At 43.2% G+C, this 23,687-nt stretch overlaps 1 protein-coding gene across 3 annotated transcripts in view; it reads right to left on the reverse strand.

The window, feature by feature from the left end:
* The window catches only part of SLC22A23 (solute carrier family 22 member 23), a 110,559-nt gene that overhangs the window by 37,346 nt on the left and 49,526 nt on the right, over positions 1 to 23,687 (reverse strand). For all 3 annotated transcript variants that reach the window (XM_082234393.1, XM_082234391.1, XM_082234392.1), the window contains exons 4-5: positions 3,581 to 3,749; positions 502 to 629 (exon numbers count right to left, since the gene is read on the reverse strand). In XM_082234393.1, coding sequence (XP_082090519.1) covers positions 502 to 629; positions 3,581 to 3,749 — 297 coding nt within the window. The remainder of the gene's footprint in view (positions 1 to 501; positions 630 to 3,580; positions 3,750 to 23,687) is intronic.

The following is a 23,687-nucleotide window of genomic DNA, read 5'->3' on the forward strand; positions in this document are numbered from 1 at the left end:
TTTTTAATGTTTGATGTTTTATTGTGTTTCTAATATTCTGTTGGGTGCCACACAGAGTGGCTGGGCCAACCCAGTCAGATGGGAAGCATATAAATAAAAAAGTAGTAGTAGTAGTAGTAGTAGTAGTAGTAGTAGTAACAACAACAACAACAGCAACAATGTAAAATCAAGGAAAATGTCACCAGAATAGGGGAAGCAGATCCCTCTTATTCAGAAATGATACCTTATCTCTAAAGCAAAACTTCAGAGGAGGGACCCAACCATTATTTCCCTTACTCCTTTGTGTTTGTTGTGTGGACATTCTGAAGTCAAACTTCAGAAAAGCCTAAACTTCCAATGAAATCATGAGAAGCTAGAGTGAAATAAGTTACCTTCCCAAAAGCAAAGCAAGCCAAAGAACGTAATTTTTCACTCTGTTGAAGTCCAAAGGTTCTATTAGGTAGCGTAGAAACCATTCATATCTTTGTATTTTCATAGCCTGTCACAGGGACAAACACTCACCGGGCAATACTCCTTTGATATCACATTCCGTGCTTGTCCTGTCCTTGTGAGTGATGTGAAGGATGAGCTTCTTTGCAGCTTCGAACTGTTGGGTGGCCATCAGCCACCGAAGGGATTCTGGGAAAACACTTTAGAGATGAAAAAATGTGTTAGTGGAGGCTTACAAAGAACTAAAGCAAGGTTGGGGAACCTATGTTTCTCCAGTTGTTGTTGGACTCCAACACCCATCAGCCCCAGTTAGCAGGGTCAATGCTGGGTGTTGTGAGTTGTAGTCCAATAAGGAGAACCACCCCTAAACTAAACTATATATCCAACTAGTGATGCCTCTGCTAGTACAATAATGAAGCTGATATGGACATTTCCTGCATGAAATCAGACACTCTCAAGGAAGTTTGCTGTACTTTATTTTAAGCCAAGGAACCAATATTTGAGCTTCAATGCATGTGGCATCAGAACCAGTTCCAATGCTGAGAGTGCTTTTGGCATTATTCACATGGGGAATGATAGCATGGAAGAATAAGTAATCAATGTAGATTTTCCAGACCAAAGTGGTGAGACAGATGCCACCAAAGAGGTAGGAATATCAGTGGCCATTATTTACACCGCAGACAAAACTCTCTTTCCCAAAGAGAGCCCTGGGAACAAATATGTAGATGTGGCCAGTGTGTATTCTAAAATTGTCTCTGTAGATTTCCTATGCTGAAATACCCATAGCTTGGACAGTGTGCATTTGCAAAATCTGGATGTGGGTGTGCAGCCACACACCCACATCCAGAAATGACATCCTTATCCATGGAGACTCCTTGCTTTTATAGACTGACGCCAGAATACTCTATCTGGCCAGTCTTATGAGTGGAGGAAACTCCTGGAGATATACCCCTGTAAGTCAATTTTATCTCTTTCTTGACCTTCCAGATTTACTGATGATCAACATGAGAAGAGAAGCGAGGGATATACGCTCTTTCAACTTTGTTATCAGCAGCAGCAAGACATGGCAATAGAAACCCAATGGAGAGTGCTGACCTGACATAAACAGTAGGAGAAGTGGAATGAAGAATATGCAATGCAAACGGGAAGAGAAATGCAGATAAAGAAAGGAAAATGTGCTTTGAATACACAAAATCATCAGGTACCTCTACTTTAGAAAATCGCAAGCTGGAGCCATACTAAAATTACTTTGATTCCCTGCCCCCAATCCTTTTCACAAGGAACAAACAGGTACCTCCCCCAGCAATCGCAACAGATATTCTTATCTTTTAGCTACAGATAGGTAGCCGTGTTGGTCTGCCATAGTCAAAATAAAAAAATTCCTTCCAGTAGCACCTTAAAGACCAACTAAGTTAGTTCTTGGTATGAGCTTTCGTGTGCATGCACACTTCTTCAGATACACGAAAGCTCATACCAAGAACTAACTTAGTTGGTCTTTAAGGTGCTACTGGAAGGAATTTTTTTATTTTATCTTTTAGCTGTTATCTTTAAGGACAGAATTTGTTGATTCACTCCAGAAGTAACAGTGATGTGGAGTGGGGTGGAGATGAAGGAGAAGGGGCATTCGGTACATGCCATATTATTATTCCAGGTGTGTGTGTGTGTGTGGGTGTGTGAAATCCAAAGGAGTAATAGGCACACTAACATATTTTTTTTCTAAAATACAGTCATTTTTATATTTCCTCTTAAAAAAAAAAGATATGAAATCCATACTAAATCTGGGTTGCAACTTCTTTCTGAGATAAATGCTACCAACTAATTCTGTAACGGCCAATATAGCCGTTGTAAGCTTCCTTGTTTTTGTTATTTGAACTCCAAATAACATTAAACCGTTTGCTTACTGGATTGATCTTTCCTCCAAAATAATAATAATAATAATAATAATAATAATAATAAATTTTATTTATATCCCGCCCTCCCCACTGGTGGTTTAAATGCTTTTTCTTTAAAAGATGTAACAAGTTTTGCATCCTCAAGAATTCATCTGTAACTTAAGAGAATTGTTTTCTCTAAAAGTATCAATAAAAAAATCCATCTGCAACAATATGCATAAAGAGTTAATGTTTCACTGGCAACTGTTTTATATTGTTATGTTGTGAACCAACCTGAGATCTACAGCTGACAGGTGGTATAGAAATTTTGATAATAATTAACAAGTCAAACTTTTGATAATGTTTATTGGAAACCAGGGGGGTGGGGAACACACAGTTTTCTAGCATATGTTACATTGTCTGTGGCCAATATAATGTGACCAATGTAACACATGGCAATTATCGTATTTTTCTGTGTATAAGACTAGGTTTTTCCCCTTAAAAATAATGTCCAAAATTGGGGGGCATCTTATACACGGATAGATCTCTCCCCCCCATTTTCTTAAATTGGAGTCCCCCCAAACAGGGGGTGTCTTATACATGGGGGCATCTTATAGATGGAAAAATATGGCAACTGGTAGGCACCCACAAATAAATGCCTCCAAAGCACGCTCGGGTTGCGAATGTGATCCATGCGGCAGGCACGTTCGCAACCTGCAGCATTCGCAACCTGCAGCGCTGCATCTGCGGGTCACAATTCTGTGCTTCTGTGAATGCGCAAAGTGTGATTTAGTGCTTCTGTGCATGTGTGAATGCCGAAACCCAGTGCGCAACCCAAAAACATGCAACCTGAAGCATCTGTAACCCGAGGTGTGACTGTACTGTGCATTCATAAGTTGCAGGTCAGCATCAGGCCCATGTGGCAAATATACGGTCTCAATCCCATGTCTGCTGAGATAAAGGGAGGTGCAAAGGATAGGGGGCATTCACAAAGGAGACTCCATAAACAGAACATCCCCTCTGCCAGCTGATTCCCTTCCCACTAAGTCTGTCTTACTCATGCCTCATTTTGGAGCCTCTCCTGCCATTTGCAGGAGGGAAGCTGCAATTAGGAAAAGAGTTAAGCACCTACTCCTGCTTAGTAATTATCCTATGCAAATGTCCCGAGTCACCACATTAGTAGTACAAGGGAACCGTGGCCTTGGGAACCCATGTTTGGCCCAACATGTCCAGCTTTATCAGTAAATATTTCTGAAAAATGAGAAACGGCAAATACTTACAACCAGTACAACAACATCAGCAGGAAGGGGCAGATGATGACAGCTTGGAGAACTTGCCAGTCCCGACAGAGGGCAGCCAAACCCGGCATGAGGAACTGCCCCGCCATTGCTACAAAACTCGCCACCATCGTTATCATGAAACGGTGACCAGGAGGACAGAGTTCTATTCCTGAAAAATTAAAAAAAGAGTAGAGAGTAAAATGAGTAATGATGAAAGGGGAAAGGATTCAAGTAAGTTCTCTTTGGAATTGCTGTTCTTGGTTGCTCATGAAACTTCAGATGATAATAATAATAATCCTGTGGATTATTTAATAGGGCACCCACCTCATAAGACATTAGAAAATATATATATATATTATTCCACAAGTATGGTGAAAAATAGTCATGCAAACCATTGCCATGTCTACATTAACAACACTCCTATATTTCATTAGTTCTCTCCTGACAGTCATATACCGTATTTTTCGCAACAGACCATAAGACGCACCTAGTTTTTGGAGGAGGAAAACAAGAAAAAAAAAATTCTGAATCTCAGAAGCCAGAACAGCAAGAGGGATTGCTGCGCAGCGAACGCAGCGATCCCTCTTCCTGTTCTGGCTTCTGGGATAGCTGTGCAGCCTGCATTCGCTCCATAAGACGCACACACATTTCCCCTTACTTTTTCGGAGGGGAAAAGTGAGTCTTATAGAGCAAAAAATACGGTACTTAAATATACTGTATTGGCCTGAATATAAGCCGCACCTGAAAGCCTTTAAAATTGGAGGGGGGAGAACCCCCCCCTGAATATAAGCCACACCATTCCTCGCTGCTCCTGGCTGCATACTGGGGGAGGGGGCAGCGGGGGGGGGGGGAGCTGTGCTGCATTGCCAACGGCCTTTCCCCTTCCTTGCTCTCTCCCTTCCCGGCCTTGGGGGAGAGGACTGGGGACCTTGGGGGAGAGGACTCATGGGGCAGGCCCCACTTTGCCGCACTCCTGGCACTGTTTCCCCATGCTCCTGGCTGCATACCACAAGGTAGCACTTTATCTTTTCACGGTTGGAATTCGGGGGGGGGGGCTGAGGTTTATATTCAGGCCAATCCACTGTGTGAGAAGGGTTTTTTCATTTTCTCCACAAACCACAGAACAGAACCTAAAATTAGGAAGATTACACACCTGAGGGGATGGCATGGTGCCTAGTTTCTCAGCAATTAAAACAGAAAAGGGAGTAACTTAAGCCTACTTGTGTTTAATGTGGTTCCATTATTCACTGCAAATAAATGCAAATAAATGCAATCCAATGAAAGCAAGTCATGACTAAATGCTACTGTATACCGTTTGACCCTCTGGTTCAACCACATTGAACTGAATGGGACTCAGCTGAGTAGATACATATGGGACTGCACTGTAAATCCCATCAAAACCAGTTAGACGCAACAACTAACTCATTATTATCAATGGGGCTTAGGCAGTGGCGTAGCGTGGGTTGTCAGCACCCGGGGCAAGGCAAGTAATTTGCGCCCCCTAACCCCTAACCTGCCGCATCAGGTGATCTGAGGCGAGTTGCCGCTGGCGCTGCTGCCCAAACGACGCCGCTTGCCCGGAGGAGGAGAAGGGCAGAGAGGCGAGGAAAATGCAACATGGCCCAGCAGCTGCAGCAGCAGCGGCGGCGGCGGGGCTGTGAGGAGGGGCTGCCTGGCGCGCCCTCCGCGGCCCTGACACGCGGGGACTGCGGCGAGCGCTGAGAGCCGCTGCCAGCTCGTCGGTTCCGCGAGACATGGGGCTCTGCTACAGCCTGCGCCCGAGGCTCTTCGGCGACTCCGGAGGCGGCGAGCGCCCCCCCCCCAGATGTTGCGCCCGGTGCGGCCGGCCCCCCTTGCACCCCCCACACTACACCACTGGGCTTAGGTTATGACTAACTATATTTGCATTCAATTGCACTGGAACCAGCGGCAAACGAATTATTTCTTTGTTTGTAGCCATCACAGAAAATGAAAGTTCGTTTTAAACTGCACAATATACATTTGAATACAGTGAGGTCACAATAAGGTCCTTGATGACCTGTCCCACTGACACAGTGAATGGCTGAACTAGATTAAAATTGGTTTATTTACAAGACATTTCTAAAACCAGGTCACAGACAAAAATCCAGACAGTTGCTCTGGATGTTATCAGTCAGGCTACATTATTATTTCCCTGCAATGAACACAACTTTTGAGTCAGCGTATCTGCATTTATCCCTGGTGAAATTTAAGCAGAAGACATACTCATGCAGTCCCCTCTGTTGCCAGCAGGACCCAAAAGAGAACCAGAGCAGTGCAATAAACAAAGCAGAATACACAGGCATGTACCTAAGGGAGTTCATGGAAAAGATCACTCACAGATGCCACAGTGACTCCCATTTTTCACAAGCTTCTCTGAAGTTTCTCCACTTTTTAAGTGGTGGTGACAACCACCATATCTTCTCCACTTTGATCACCAAAATACCTCCCAAAAATCACAAAGGAAGTCAGCCAGTTAAATCCCTCCCCCTAGAGAGAGAATTTCAATTGCCAAGAGAGAAGAATGAAAGACAAGTCACTTCATTTGGGAGGGCAGAGGTAATTGATTCTGAAATCAGGCTGTTCAGGAGATACGTAGGAGTTTGATTCAAGGGTTTAGAGGCAGCTCTTGCCCTATGCTCCTACCTGCATTCAGGGGAGTTTGATTCCTCCCTGTCACTTGCTGTGTCTCTACCACTATCACCTCCAGGGGCTATTGGGTTTGTTTTCAAATTGTGGCCATTATGAAATGCGCTGCATCTGTTGACCCCATGGCACGTATTGGAATGAAAAGTTAATGTTGGAAATACGTCGTGGCACACTCACATTACATCTCCAGGTGCACACATAAAATGCTTTACATGGACATAACTTTAAAAGTGCATTTGTAAAACACCCGTACCTGCAGAACTACCTTGCCAAATAAATCTACACAAGTTACTAGTCCATGGCATTTTCCCTCCCAAGGCCAGTTGCCTGGCGCACGGATTCAATTTATTTGTGTCACAACATTCAGAATGTTTCCTTGCCTCGTTGCAAGCAGGTGTTTACAAGCCAAAAAAAGTAAAATAAAACCAAACACTAAACATTTTGGTAATGCTCGCAGTTTCTGTTTCAGCAGGACCTTAGTTATAAGGGCAAAAATGTTGATAGAAAGAAGTGGTCCTTTTTAGACAGTGGCATGTTTAATTTAGTAATAACCTAACATGGTGGAAGAAGCAGAGGTCGCACAAGCTATGAAATCTGCATGGCAATTTGGTGTTCCTTCAACAATAAGTGTCACTCCCCATCAGTCCTCCTCTGTGTATTTCAATTACTGTCACTTTCTGTTCCAGCGAGTTGCACACAGAAAGAAAAGAGAAAGGGACGCATATGCCTTCAGCCAGATGGCATGCTTTTCACCACCACCATCAACCTGTTTCAGGTCTGTTAAGCATTTCCAAACTATCTTTGAATGAGAGATTGCCTCTCGACTGCTGGTGGGGCTACAAAAAAAATTGTGACAGCTAGTGTCTCTGGGCATCAAGTCTATTCAAGAAGCAAGTGCACTTACGGGATAAGTTTTAATAGGTTTCTGGCTCAAACTCCCCCAATAGGATTACTAATTTGCTGGAAAACATAAGACAAGAGGGGTTGATTCTGCTGTAAAATATTCAGCCTGCAACCAGATTCCCACCATATGTTGTCAGATTCCATCAGCCCTGATTCCATTGGCCATGCTGACTGAAGATGGTGACAGTTTCAGGGCAACAGTATCTGAAGGTTACTAAGAGAAGGCTGAAATAATGTTTATTGAATCGTAGAATTGTACAGTTGGGAAAGGACCCTGAGGGCCATCTAGTCCAACCCCTTGCAATGAAAGAATCTCAACGTGCGGTCCCCCATCCAATTTGAAACCATACCAGACCCTGCTTAGCTTTGCAAATGTGCTAGCAGTTTCATCGCAGATGCTCTATCACTGAGCTATGGCCCTCCCGCAAATGAAAATGGAGATCAATACCATTTTGGTAATTTACTAACAAGCCCCTCTTGGCCTATGGTCTGTGATTTTCACAACGCGTCATTGGTACAGCTGACTAATTTCCCCATAAAATTTTGTCAGCTAAAGGGGCCCTTCCAAGTGGCCTGGCCTAGGACCCATCATTTTTCAATATATGGTGTTTGTTTTGATCATAATGCTGATGCAGAGGTGGGGAAAAAAATCAATAAGTGATCCACCACAACCCTCAGCAATTTTCAAGAGGTCTATGGTGTAAAAGCATTTCCCTGCTCTGATGTGCACCCACAGACAATGCCCCCCCTTCATCCGAATCTGCTATTTGACGCATGGGGTAAAAATGGAGGAACCTCTATAAGGAAGGGAAAGCAAAAAACCAACACCCCACTACTGCAGCACAGACTAGTTTTGAAATGTATGAAAGAAATTGGTTGGTATTCATCAATTTCCATGAAAACCAAGGAGAGGGGGGAAAAGAGAGAGAGAGAGAGAGAGAGTACATTCATATGTGTACGTGTGTGCACACAGACAATTTGATTTTTCCTTTGGGGATGGCTAACTGACAGTGGTAATGTGTTTTCTTCAGCAAACACTAATCCTCCCCCCAAAAAAATAACATTATGAATAGTGCAAAACACTGCCAATAAGAAATGAATAAGAGAAATGGAAAGATCAAAATTATTCAGCAACATGTCTTATATTCTGAAAATGGTATCAGAAGCTGTATCTGATCATATGGAACAAATAACTGGGATGAGGCATATGACTTCAATTGCAGACTTGCTTCACATATCAAGGCATTGTGCTTGAGCTGAAGAGACTGATCCACTCCTGTGCAGCTGATGGCATCAAGCTGTCTAGATGAATTACTAAACACTCATTTAAGCATACGCGGCTCAAGACGAGGTCACATTTGACCACCTTGCAGGTGCAATTATTTCTTCAGAAGGTCCTTGAATGTGTCAGAATAAGTGTGTGCTGAAAAGGCAAGAGAATACTGGGATCCTGACAGCATAAATATTGCCTGTTGCCTTCTGTGTGCACTCACCTTTGTTCTGTCGGATTGCGTCAATGCTAATAGGCGAAGACAAAAATGCTGCAGTAGCGAGGAGTTAAGAACAGGCATAGGCAAACTCCGGCCCTCCAGATGTTTGGGAATACAGTTCCCATCATCCCTGACCACTGTTCCTGTTAGCTAGGGGTGATGGGAATTGTAGTCCCAAACACCTTGAGGGCCGGTGTTTGCCTATGCCTGGTTAAGAACATAAGAAGGACCCAGCTGGATCAGATCAAAGGCCTATCTAGTCCAGCATTTTTTTCTCACGACAGAAAAGCAGATGCTGATGGGAAATCCACAAGCAGGACACAAGTGCAACAGAGATTTTCCCACTAAACCTCCCCAGAAACTGGTATTCAGAAGCCACATAATATAGCCACCATCACTAGTAACCACTGACAGACTTATCCTTCAGTTCATAATTAAGTATTTGTACACTGGTCGGTTAAAGCCTTGTGGCACTAGAAATCTCTGGTTTGAGGAGGTAAATATGTACAAAGAAATTGAGCTTAGTTTCAAATGGCAAGGAAGCCCAAGGGCTTAGCTATAGACAGCTGCCAGTAATGAGCCAGCATCTGGGAGCTGGAAACTGGGAGGCAAGAGTTGCACTGGGAAGTTAGAACCAATGGCTGAGCCAAAAACACACACCAGAGCAAGGGAGTGTTAGAATAATAGAATTAAAGGGTTGGAAGGGACGATGAGGGACATCTAGACCAACCCCCTGCAATGCAGGAATCTTTTCCCAACATGGGGCTCAAACTCATGAGATTAAGAGTCTCAGGTTCTACCGGCTGAGCTATCTTGTTTTTGAACACGCAAAAGTCTTTTATAGAAAGCTATGGTTTTCCTAGTAGTGATGTATGGAAGTGAGAGCTGGACCATAAAGAAGACTGATCGCCGAAGAATTGATGCTTTTGAATTATGGTGCTGGAGGAGACTCTTGAGAGTCCCATGGACTGCAAGAAGATCAAACCTATCCATTCTGAAGGAAATCAGCCCTGAGTTCTCACTGGAAGGACAGATCCTGAAGCTGAGGCTCCACTGCTTTGGCCACCTCATGAGAAGACTCCCTGGAAAAGACCCCGATGTTGGGAAAGATGGAGGGCACAAGGAGAAGGGGACGACAGAGGATGAGATGGTTGGACAGTGTTCTCGAAGCTACCAGCATGAGTTTGACCAAACTGCGGGAGGCAGTGGAAGACAGGAGTGCCTGGTGTGCTCTGGTCCATGGGATCACGAAGAGTCGGACACGACTAAACGACTAAACAATAACAATCTAGAACTACCCAACAGTCAATCTGGGTGGTTGGGGCTAGAGCCTGAAAATACTTCACTGACAGGGAGTGGTTCCAAACCTTAGGTGAGCCTAAGGTTCCTGGTTTTCCAAGCTCCAGTGACTCTTGACAGGAAATAATGTTTGCTAATACCTGGGCAGCAATGGCAACAGCAACTCTGCCATGGTTTCAAAATAGGCCATGCTCTTGTGGGTTTGATTGTCTGCAAGTAGATTTTGCTGTGCAAATGCCACAGGGAGTCCATGAAATTGGGAAGAAAATAAGTAAATAATGTAGGATGGTGCCGTCTGCTTTCCATCACTGAACTATGCAAGCTACCTAAGTAGCAACAAGCTCTATGCAGATGTTCAAAGAACCTGTGGATTAGTTGTTGTTTTTTTAAGGAATCTGTGGGGGCATCAAGAGGGGTGCATGCCATCTCCACCTGCTGCACCCCCAGTCTTCCCACATTGAGTAGAAAGGCCTGAAGGGAACCTTCCCTTACAACTGGAAACCCTCATGTTGTGGAGTTTCTGGCTGCAAGGAGGCTTCCAAGAGCATTCAGCCAAGCATACTTAGAAGCCACCTTCAATGCATGGAGGTTGAGGGTGGGCTCAGGGTTGGTGGGGGCATGACTGGTACTACTAAACATGATTCCCTTCCATATTCTAGGAGTGAAATAACAGGACATTAGGAAAGATGTCATAATCACAACCATATCTCTGTTCAATATGGAGTTCTGTGGGAGAGCCACGTGAAAGCAGGTAATAATAAATGGGTTCCATAAAAACAATATATTGTTTACACAACCAATTATCCCAAGTCACTAGCTCCATAATCTTCCTCAATATAATTTGATTATGCATTCACAGAGTGTTGATCAGAAGAGAGCTGAAAGCAATAGGAGCATTCAGGATAATTACAGGCTCTTGATATGGCTTTTGTTTTGTCTCGGCAAAAGTAGCCCTGGAAACAGCAGCAGAGTCATTTTCCCAGGGATACAGAGTTGGGGCACCTGAGAATGGAATATATAGTGATTTGCAAAAAGCTCACTATAGGTCATGATGCTTTGCTTGCTGTGGTCTTTGCAGCAGCTCCCAGTGCCAAAATCACTGTTCTGTTTAAAGCGACAACTTCCCATTTCTCTTCTTCCCCAGATATATGTAGCTACAGGTTGGGCATATTAAAGGTTTCGCTAACTATAAACTATGAAATTCCAGGCCAGTGCCACATGTACCCTAGCAAATCACCCAGAATCCTTTGCAGTAGTTATGCTGTGAAAAGGGCTCTATTAAAGGTAGCATATTTCAAAAGCCATGCCTATGAAAAGGAGACAGAAGACATTCAATTATAATTTAACTTTCTCATAAAAGTGATGACAACTGGCTTTGCAAATAATATAGGTCCATAGCTATTAATATAAAATAAGGAATTCTTAGGTGAGGCACAAGCTGCAAGGAAAAGTGAACTTCCCATTAGTCCAAAAGGTAGACACACACATGCATTGGTTTTGAACAAGCTGATGGACATCTTACAGATTATATACTGCTCTACTTGTTACAGTGTTTGATATTACTAAAGGAAAAAGAGAGTATCATTTCCCACTTATAACCACCTTTTCACTTTCCTAAATATATCTCTTGTGGACTTTATAAATCATCACGTAGGCTTCCTCGATGTCTTTAATCTGCCTCTCCTCTGACCTGTGACAGACCTAGTTCGCGTTGAGATGGTAAGCTAGTGCCTGGGGCCTGAACCACTTTGGGCTGCAGGTAAGAACTTGCATAAAATAATTTTTTCTCCATAAAAATAGGGGAAAATATATACATCCACATAGAAAACTTGCTGTCTGGAAGAAGAATTGCAGCCTAACATCCTTACTGGCATGAGAATGCAGGGATTTATTTAAATTAAACTTTAAGGAAAGCTCTCTCTACAGCAAAGTTTGACAATCCCTCTCGACATACACACTGCAAATGCTTTGGCAGGTGGAAAGAGGCTACAAAAAATCCCAAGATAACTGATGGCGGATAGGCTTCCAGATTCAATCTGTCAGTCACACATACAGAGCTCAGACTACACATGGCACTTCGAAGGAGAAAATGCCAGCAAACTAGAAATATAGGGCTGCAGCGAATGCCAGCCATGTTCAGAGTCAACCGATTGAAACTAATAACATGACTAAGTCGGGCCCATTATTTTCATTGAGTCTACCCTGCATAAAACCTAACCCGTGTTCTCTAGCAACTTCTGAAGGTAACTCTGGAGGCATCTGCAGAGAGCCAGCTCCAACTCTTCGTGTAACAAGACAGCTCGAACACTCCCCACCCTCTGGCTCCTTCCTCGCCCACACCTTCATTTGGAATGTCCTCGCCATTCCCCTTCTTGCCCTTGGCATTCTTAACAAGGTATTAAGTAGTGTGCAGGTGATGTCTTCCTTAGATTAGTCACCCTAAGGGAATATGAGCTACAGAGGATTAATTCCTCAAGCTTAGTGTCCAGGGTTTTGTTTTTTATCAACTGCAGCATATCCTATGTGGATCCAGTGCTTAAGCCATCAAGCCAGAGTGGATTTCCAGACCCCACTTTTTTCCCTGATGTAGAAAAGTCAGTAGATAACAAAGGGACATCATGATCCCTATCCAACTCCCTCTGACTTTAGCTGCTCTTCTGACAGAAGAAGTCTGTACTGTGGTGGCTGTATCACCAAAGAATAATTGAATTGTAGAGTTGCAAGGGACGCAGGTGGCACTGTGGGTTAAACCACAGAGCCTAGGGCTTGCCAATCAGAAGGTCAGTGGTTCGAATTCCCGCGACGGGGTGAGCTCCCCTTCCTCGGTCCCTGCTCCTGCCCACCTAGCAGTTCGAAAGCACATCAAAGTGCAAGTAGATAAATAAGTACCGCTCTGGTGGGAAGGTAAACGGCATTTCCGTGTGCTGCTCCGGTTCACCAGAAGCGGCTTAGTCATGCTGGCCACATGACCCGGAAGCTGTAGGCCGGCTCCCTCGGCCAATAAAGCGAGATGAGCGCCGCAACCCCAGAGTCGGTCACGACTGGACCTAATGGTCAGGGGTCCCTTTACCTTTACCTTTAAGGGACCCTGAGGGCGTCCAACCTAGTCCAACCTGCTGCAATGCAGGAATATGCTGCTGTCCCGCCTGAGGATTGAACCTGCAACCTTGGTGTTATCAGCACCATATGGGATCGATGGTCAAAACACAGATGTCGCCTTCTGTGCTTCAGGAGGAGCATGTTGCTTCCTTTACTGTAATGATTTGATTAGGAGGCTCAGGGTGGGCTCTTCCCTTCAGCGTTTCCATAATATCTGGATATAGCCTGTGCAAACAGCCCCTCAATTTTTGCACCAGTTCACAGTAACCTTGTTAACAAACTCATAAGAATTAGTAGTTCTATAAAACACACACACATGGTCTGCTCATGTGTCCCAGTGTCAGTCATTTGGGGCTTGCTTTTGACCTGAAGTAGTTTCTGTTTGCAAAATTTTGAGAATCTCTAAGCTAGCTTCACCACTGCTCTTAAAAACCTCACTGTTAAACAGTCACAACAACTTAGCCTTGGAAAAGGCACTGCACCCAAAACGCTATTCCTCCACTTGGGTTTCTGACTATCCTTCATTTACAGGACCCTTTCTTATTGTACATACAATAAATAAACTCAAATAATATAGGGATATATGTTTCTTATCCATATCAGCTCAGTCCTAAGTATGCTTATTCAGTAGTAAAGTTCAATTAAATGAGTTCAATGAAACTTATTTTCAAGCAAGCATATATCGGATCATGGTCTCAGTTGCACGGGTATAATTTCACAAAGTATCTTCTTAAAAAGAAAAAGAAAAAAGGCTTGCTATATCAAGTTAGCTAAGCACCCAGAGCTGGGAATGTTTTGCAGATCAGGTAACTAAGGAATCTACGGAAGGAAAACTCAGTGTCTCCACAAATAGAGATGTGATGTTCCATGAATATTAATAAAATTTGATGAGAAACAAAGCCATCTGTTTCAGTTTCTATTCTAAATCCAGTTTAGTTTTGATTCCTCACCCATCTGTGAAGGATTCCTCTCCCTCCGCAGTCATCTTAACAAAATGCTCTAAAACAAATATCCTGCTGTTGAACACTTATTTAGGTTCTCAAGCTATGTGAGAGGACCCTCAGCCGAGGCACAAAACACCTTGAGAGGGGGAAGAAAGAAGTAACCCGTTTGTGTGAAGATCCTCCTGCAGCAGGCAGAATTTTCTTTTCCACTTTTCTACAAAGCTAAGAATTGAGTGGGCTGAAAGTCCCTTTGGTCTTTACAGGGCAATTAAGGTCCTATACCAGGGGGGTCCAGCTTTTCATACCAAGTGGGCTGCAAGAGTACTTTGACACAGAACCCGTGGGCCACACACTGCCTTGTCATGCAGGCATTGCCTTCCCAAAGCTGGCTAAGTGAGGCACTAGGGTTTGGGAAGGAGGTGCAAGACTCTGGCAGGCTCCTAGAGCCCTTCCACCTCTTTCCCAAAGCTGGGAAAGTGCTAACTAGGTTTTGAGAAGGAGGTGGGAGGACTCTAGGACCCTGTCAGAGCATCATGTCTCATTCCCAAAGCCTTGCTTACCCAGCTTTGGGGAAGCAGTGAGAGGGAGGGGGGGCATCAGATGTTGGCCACCAGAAGGACATTGAAGGTTGCTTGTGGCCCTCAGGCTGCATGTTGGACCACCTTGCCCAATACACTGTTGTCACTGAATGCTAACATTGATCTGTACTGGAAACAATGACCATTTCTCTCTCGTGTGCACACAGCTTTGAGAGTGCAGAGAATTCTAATTCAGAAAGGGACTAACCAGCTGACAGAATTTTAGCACACCCACAAACTGCAATTTCCTCAGTTCCTTGTGGAGAAGATATGAGCAGAGGTGCAACCTTTTGAGGGTACCCCAGTGGCTTGAAAGGCAAGAGAAACATCTCTGCTCTGTGTGGTGAATTGCTTATGACTTCCATGCCTCCCTGCTGTTGGAGCCTATGTAGCCCAGGAAGACCATGAAGGACTTGGTTTATTTGTGAGGGGAAGCAACGCTAAGAAGTGGCTTTTATATTATATTATATTATATTATATTATATTATATTATATTATATTATATTATATTATATTATATTATATTATATTATATTATATTATATTATATTTATATTGCTAGATCCTCTGGGTGAAAACAAAAATTGGAAATCAGTGATGTGAAAGGCATAAGCAGACTCTATGATTTTGGGAGTATTGTACCTGCCTCTTTATTTCTGCATTTATTATAATATAAATAGTAGTTTATCAGATAGCATCTGTTGCTTTAGTTGTGGCTTGAGTACGAATATAATTTATTCAGCATCTTCTCAAATGTTTCTGTTTTAATCACACACACACACATACATCCCTCCATCCACACTGAAAATGACAATTTTGCCCCTACTTTTGTTTTTTCCTAGAGGAAAAGCTTTGTTACAATTGTCTCTAAAACGTTACAAGTTCTGATACTGTTTTAACTAAGCAACACTTTATAATATTGTTTTTCCTTTGGCCTGTGGCTGACAAACCTGAAGTAGCCTTTTAACATGGTATCTTAGCTTGGCTTGCAGCCAAGATCCCCTGTTTATGAAATACATTGCTGCTAGAAGAGGAAAGATATACATGGAAGAAGAAGAAAAACATACCAAACGCTCTCTAGATGTAGGATACACAAAAGGACTTGGACTGAAACCTTGTCTGAGAAAACTGTGTTTTGTGATTGTTCCCCAATCATTTTGATTACAGACTTCCCGAGATGGGAGCTGTCAGTTTATTCGCCTTCCACACCATCTGGTACAATTACGCTCAACCTGCTTCAGGCTTCTCCAGGCTCTATTCCTGTACGCATGCCGAATCAAAACAGGAATGGAGAGCTCAGCTTGCAGCTGCTCGAATTCCTGGCCACAGAAGCTGGAAAAGCAGAAAGAAGCCTGATCGAGCTGTATCGATGAACAACAGTTCTAGGCTTTATTTGCAACAAGCGACCACTGCTGTGCTGCCCACTGTTATATTAAGTCAAGAAAAACCCACGTCCACTGCCAAGTTCCTTCCATTTAAAAAAAGGTAAATATATCTGCAAGAACATGGACCTCACATCCAAAGAAATTTGAGGCGTGCTAAAAGGTAAAGCACAACCAATATGAGCATTTGACAGGGTTTTTTTAAAAAAATTCTTTATTCATATCAGGAGAGATATGTCTGCTCAGAAGTAAGTCCCATTAAGATCTAACTTAATCCCAGATAAGAAGGTATAGAACCGTGGTCCAAGCATGCTGGGTCTACCATTAGGCAGGGTGAAGCAGCCACCTCAACCAGCTAATTTGGGTTGTCACGAAAAGGCAGCAAATGGCTATTCATTATCATGCTCTTAGTGCCAGGGAAGAGGGAGAGAAACTTGTGAAATTTTCTGCCTCAGATGCCAAAATACCTTGACTAACACCAAGTGCTATATATCCTGATGAGGCTCAGGGTGAGCACCATTTCCTGCTCCACCTCAAGCAGAGAAATGCCTTGGGTCAGCATTGAGCCTTAAGGCACAGATATCTGAGTGTAGGGCAAACACTGTGCTGGTACAAAGAAATGTTAATGTGTATAAACTGCAGCTTTTCCACTCTAAAATACTCGCAAGCTGCAACAGGAACAGATAGGCCCACACTTGTGAGTAATCTGAACAGAAAAACCATGATATATAGAAGGAGGCACCTTATGTGCCTGATGTAATGTGCATTTCTTTGAAGCTTGGTGTCTCAATCTGATTTACAAAATATCTCAAGAAGCAGTCCAATGCCTATTGCAAATCAGATTGAGACACCAAGCTTCAAATAAATGCACACTGCATCAGGTAAATAAGGTGCCCTCCTTCTATATTTCTAGGCTGTTTTACAAACCAGTAATATGTTACTGCTTTGTAAAACAGCCTAGAAATGTTTTCTGCAGGATATAAATCCATAAAATGAAGAGGTAAGATAATAGCAAGAAGAAGAATATCCAGATTTCTCAACCACAAGGAAAACGCAAGAATTTTACTCAGAGAAGCAGCTTACAATATGGCATTGCCCAGGAGAAACTGTCCTATGAAAACCTACACTCCAAGAACAGGTAAGTTGGAGGAGGTGCTTCCCTAGTTCTGGAGAAGTTGCCACAAGGATGAAAGAGAGCAAGAGCGAGAGCGAGGAGAGACTCAGCCAAATGCATGGAGGTGCTAAATTACAGAATCTTGTCCATAGTATAACTGCCTTTCTGCAGTATATATTCTCTGCCTGGGAACATTCTCCATCTTAACCAGCTTACCTTCACAGGCATGCCAAGTCATAAGCAGAGTGTTGGCAGTGAGGCATACCGTATTTTTCGCTCTATAACACGCAGATTTTTTCTCCTAAAAAGGAAGGGGAAATGTCTGTGCGTGTTATGCAGCGAATGTGTGGTCTCTGGAGCCGAAAAATAAGGCAAAAATCAAACCGCGCTTCAGGGAGAAGGGAGCTCCGTGAGACAGGAAGCTGTTGCTTTCCTGCATTCTGCCTCAGGGTCTTACTGCCCACCCTCTCTGTTTCGTTGCTGTGTTTGCTCAAACGGAACAAAGAGCAGGGAAAGCCCCTCCCCTCCAGGCAAGTAGAGAGGAAAGCAGAGCGTCGCTCTATCCTGTCCCTGCTCCGGAGGGAACAATGTTTGTGAAGGGAAGAGAGATTACAGGTTCGGCTTAAAATTCTGATTTGACTTCCTGCTTTTTGTTTTTGGAGACACACAGCATTCAAATATGCTTTCTTCCATTTAAAGAGGGGGAGAGAGAGAGAGAGAGCACGCTGGCTGGCTTGTGTGGGTGGGTGGGGGGAAACTTTTGCCTTCCTTTCCTCACGTTATAGCCCTCTCCTGCATTCTTAGCCTTCTGTGTTTTTCCTTCCCTCCCCACTTAAAATGTGGTTACAAAGCATGGATCCACATGGATCCTCAGGATCTTTGCATTGGGTCACCCCAAATTCACCATCAGAGCACACAGCATGTCCATGGCTACAGCCTGCCCCCCCAAAATCACACACCCATTGTTGCCTGGGGCTGCAATGGTGCAAAAACGTGGTTACAAAGCATGGATCCACATGGATCCTCAGGATCTTTGCATTGGGTCAGCCAAAATTCACCATCAGAGCACATAGCATGTCCATGGCTACAGCCTGTCCCCCCCCAAAAAAATCACGCACCCACTGTTGCCTGGGGCTGCAATGGTGCAAAAACGTGGTTAAAAAGTATGGGTACACATGGATCCTCAGGAACTTTGCATTGGGTCAGCCAAAATTCACCATCAGATCACATAGCATGTCCATGGCTATAGCCTGCCCCCCCAAAAAAAGTCACGCACCCACTGTTGCCTGGGGCTGCAATGGTGCAAAAACGTGGTTACAAAGCATGGATCCACAGGGATTCTCAGGATTTTTGCATTGGGTCACCCCAAATTCACCATCAGATCACATGTCTGTGGCCACAGCATGAAGCACAAAAATGATACGTCCACTGTTTCATTCAGAATATTTTTTCCCTTGTTTTCCTCCTCTAAAAACGATGTGCGTGTTATGGTCAGGTGCGTGTTATAGAGCGAAAAATACGGTATTCAAACAAACAAACAAATTACAACAACCTCACACCTCCGAATGAACAAAGTTGGCTCATGAAAACTGCTTCAACTGGATCTAAGATTACAATTGCTAAGCTAATACCCACCATAGTATAGATTTCAACACACCTCCTGAGGGGGAAAACCCACATTCATCTTTCTGAAAGCTTCTAATCTTCTCCAGAAACCGAGATCACTCTTTTCTGTTCCCAAAACACCCTGTTTCCCATTGCAAAATCCAGATACCTTTCACCTAATTATGGGATCAAAGGCTGATATATTTGCTGATGGCCTATTTGCCTGGGAAAGCTGAAAGCTGAATAAGAGACAGCTAAACACTAGGAGTCTGATCCAATCCACCGCAGGAACAGCAACTGCATAAGGGGGATACCTCGCGACAGAGCTCACTTTCCCTCCCCCTCCCCATCATTGTAGAAAATGGAAGGATTGTTCAGGTTTCCCATATGATCAGCTCACTCCCTATTATCAGTGAGGGAACATGAGCTCAGATCAATTAAAAAACTCTTACTAAATACAATGATCAGTGAAATCATAACTCGGAAGAGATAATATAATTCCAGCAGCACAGGACTAAATACAAAATGAAACCCTGAAGGAACAATAAACAAAATCTAAGAAATCTTAGCTGACCTTTTAAAGGGACAGTGAGATGTCTTGTGGATGTCCAATGGATGTCCTCACAAAAGTCCACCAAAAGATGTCCAATGCCACCTGCACCCTTTGTCAACATGGTACTCTCCATAGATTTTGGACTACAATTCTGATAAGCCCCCTCCAACATGCCCAGTGATCAAGGATGATAGAAATTGTGGTACAAAAACACCTAAAAGGCACCAGGCTGGAGAAGGCTGGCCTTACCTCTAACAGTGATGTTGCATAATAGAATATCTGACCCAGGCCTCAATTTAGGAGTTGGGGCCATAGATGAGCCAAACTCTTTAGGGCCTTAAACGGTCAATTGGAATTTAGCCCCGAAATCAACTGGAAGCTCTCATGAACTGGTATGATATGTTCCCTGTAGATAGATGAAAAGCCACACTTTCACATTCTAGACCAGTGAATACCCTAAACTGTTTTAGCTCTTCTGGGATAGCTCAGTTGGTAAAGCATGAGAGTCTTAATCTCAGGGTTGTGGGTTCTAGCCCCACGCTGGGCAAAAACATTCCTGCATTGCAAGGGGCTGGACCAGATGACCACTACTGTGGTCCCTTCCAATACTACAGTTCTATCCCATGTAGAATGCACTAAGCAGTTGTTGAAAAGTAGCCGGTGCCTGGGGCACAGTGATATGATAAAGGAGCACAGCTGAAACCAAAGGGGGGGGGGGAATCATGCCAAAGCTTCCAGATAGTCTTGATACAAAGCATTATCCAAGAGCACTGTGAAGCTGCAAGACTTGCCCTTTAACATGACCTCCTATAGGGTGAATCCTTAGCCTTGCATTGCAAGTTAATTCCATCTTATTTTGGTTGAAAGCCAGTTCATCCTCCTCATCTGATCCATTATCAACTCTAGGCAAGCTCTCAGAGACTTCATTACAAAACCTGGATCTGATGGAAAAGAGAAATTTAGCTGCATGCTATCAGTATACAGAGGAAACTTTACCCCATCTCTTTAGACAAACTTTCCCAGCAGCTTTATATGGCTATTATATAGCACTGGATTCCAGGAGAACCCATGTAGCAATGGACATGGAATCAGAAAGCAAAAGTCTCCCTTTAACATGCAAATGAACATAGAAACATAGGAAGCTGTCTTGTGTGTTTTATGTAAACAGCTTATATGTTTTGATGAATAAGTGACATATAAATCCTAATAAAAAAGTAATTATACTGAATCCATTTAGCTGGGTATTGTCTACTCTGACAGGCAGAGACTCTCCAGGATTTCAGGCAAAAATCTTTCCTAATCCCCCCTGGAGATGCCAGGGATCAAACCAAGGACCTTTTGCATGCAAAGCAGAAGTTTTATCATTGACCTATGCGGAATATGTCCTCACAAAAGCAAGCATTATTGATCTTATGAATGCAAGCAACCACTAGCCAAGATGGGCATGGATCACAGGATAGACATGATAGCGTAAAACCATGAGGCATTTAAGATACCTTATCAACAGCCAATACCTGAATCACCAAAGGAAAACACCCAGGGTCAGACAGAACAATGGCAGTGCTGATTCGTGTGCAATAAACACCACACTAAATACTCAAGAGAGACCTCACTGATACATGCACTGTCCGAAGTACACATGGGTTCCTTGTGCTCAGGTAAAAGGACATTTCATACATCTTAGCATCATGGTGGGGGAGCAGTATTCAAGTGCAAGTCACAGAGGTTTTGAGTTGTCCCCTCAGCTTCTCAGGCCCCAGATGTCCAACCATTCAAGGAAGAGGACCTGGGATGCTAGAGAAGACAAAGGATAGCCCCACAAGCAACCACATCAGCTAATCTTTGTCTCTCTTAACGACCAAGAACCAAACAGAATGTACTTCCTTGGCGGCAAATTAGAGCCTGAAAGAAGCACAGCCATATCTATCATTTTCCATTTACAATGGCTTCAGTTTCAGTTTAATAGCTTGCATTCGCCATTCAAGCTTGCTGGGTTTTAGTTTTGTTTTTTAATTAAAAAAAATGTTGGCCACTGAGTGAGATCCAGAAACTGTTGCCTGAATCATGGACTTCTTTTCTGGTGCTTCCTAGTGGTTTGGTACATGGGTAGTCTTTGTATTGAAATGTGACCAGATCCTGCAATCCTCATTATCCCTCATCACTGGCCATCCTGATTGGGGCTGATGGAAGCTGGAGTACAGCATCATATGGAAGAGAACAGATTCCCCATCTCTGTTCTAAATTACTCTGCAAAGTTATACTACAACAGGACTCACCATTTGGCTGGGACTTACAGCATACTTAGTTTAATGATTAATGCAAACTGCCACAGCAGTCCACATCTTCTCGGTTTCTTTATATGCAACACAATGCAGAAAACTAGCACAGCTACACCACACTACTGCTACTTCCATGAAGAATTTACTTATTGCCCCTGTTTATATTTTCAGTCCTAACTTAACCTCTGCTTGTGTATTTCCCCCAGTGTGTGAACATTTAAAATATGCTATACAAGGCTGCAAGCGTAAATGTGAACAAGATATTGCAGACCTGACAGTGCAATTGGTACGCTCAGAAGTAAGCCACACCAAGTTTGACATGGCCTACCCTCAGGTAAGTGTATACAGGATAGCAGCCTGAAGCACGGAAAGCTGAGGTATTAAATTGTAGTATTAAATTGATTCAGTCTTTGATTTTTTACAAGCACAACTTAAATGGCTCCAACAAATTAACAAGTTTCAATTATTGCTGGGAAAACAACTCTGAATTGTATTCGGAACCGCAAATCTTCCGGCACGTCGTCTATTTATTAATATTGTATTAAGAACCACTTAGGCACTGATTATAGGAAAGCCCCTATAATAATGCACTGGGCCTCGGGCAAGATTCAATTAAATACTAGTAAGGCTGCACTGGATATTCTCATGTGAATACTGTCTGCACAAAAAGGAAGCTTTTGTGGAGTTGAAACATTACCATAAATCTTTCCATATTTAATCCTTTTAACACCTGCTCACTAGTATTTGCAATGCCTCTCTACTGTTGCTGTTTAAGTGCTTCTTCCTGTTCGTCCAGTCATGGTACCAGATGATTGATGTACATGTGGTTAAAGTGATGTCACAAAGCTGCTTGGCAAAATTTGGTTCTGGGTTAACAGCACTTAAGCAATTCAAACTGAGAGCAAAGTTACCTGACCTGAACTGGATGTGTGACAAAGCAGCTTAGCCAATCAGAACTGGCTATATGATGAAAGCATAAGACCATTCAGAGCTGCAAGCACGTTTGCCCTTGTTTGCGCACACCTACCCTTGCTGAAACAGGGACACTCTTCATGGAGGTGAAAATGTTTGTGAGATATGCTTTCTCCTTTTTTGGCTCAGCCTTACATACCAGCAATAATTGCCTTTTGTCCAAATGCCTCTGAGCAGCCTATAAAGTAAGAAGGGAGTGCAAGTCCCAGCATAAATCAATTCAAGATTTGTTTCTCCAGCCTTTGGCTGCTTCCCAGCTTGCCTGAGTGATGGCGCTGGCCCTCAATTATTTAAAAACTTGGGGAAATAGGAGTGTGGGAACTTTGTTTACACAATTAAAGCCTTGTATTTATTCATTCATTTTAGATTCATAGACTCTGCCATCCCTGCCTCACATTGACATGGGAAAACAGCAAAATTAAATCGGAAATTCTGTTTGCTGTGTCTCCTCCTTTACATTGCAACAATTATTGTTTTTTAAACTGAGATATCTTTGGCTGCTTATTCCTTAAACTCTCGCCATGTAAAGATACGTTTGTTCCATATTCAATGGATATCATTCAGTTATTGTGGTCACTTTGGCAAGGGTGTGGATCTTCTTACCTCTCTTTATTTTATTTATTTATAAATATGGACAAGGAGAGAATAATGTTCCAGCTACAAGCAGTGGCAGTAGCTGAACAAGCATGTTTATTGTTGCAATGCACAGTTCTAACTTTGCTTGCCATGATAACTAATGTACAGATCTAGTCACCTGCTGAGAATAAATCCCAACCCATATTTTTCTGAATACAAAGCACACCCTCCCCAGAAACATTGACTTTTGGCACTAGGTGAAGAAACCTGGTTCAGTTTGCATTTTAATATGATCCTACCTAATTTGCCCCTCCCCAAACACACAAACTGATATGCAAACATCCTTTGAAATGTGCACCTCTCCCAATTTCTCAATCAACAAAAAAAAAGTGTGTGGCAGTTCTAAGGAACCTCCTCTCACATTCTCTATGCTTGTGGCTTGCAAGGAACCCATCCCCATTTATTGAAGCATTGATAATCAATTATTTCAGGACATAGGAACCCGCAAGGTCCTGTTGCTAGACCACATGCCACAGGGCTCTATCTTGTCTCCCATCTATACGAAGCCTCTGGGAGTGTACTCGGGAGATTGGGAGTAAAGTACCATCAATTTTTTTAAAAAGTGTACATTAGGGAAAAGCACGCC

The sequence above is a fragment of the Podarcis vaucheri genome, assembly GCF_965113315.1.
Source record: "Podarcis vaucheri genome assembly, chromosome: 8".
Classification (NCBI taxonomy): domain Eukaryota; kingdom Metazoa; phylum Chordata; class Lepidosauria; order Squamata; family Lacertidae; genus Podarcis; species Podarcis vaucheri.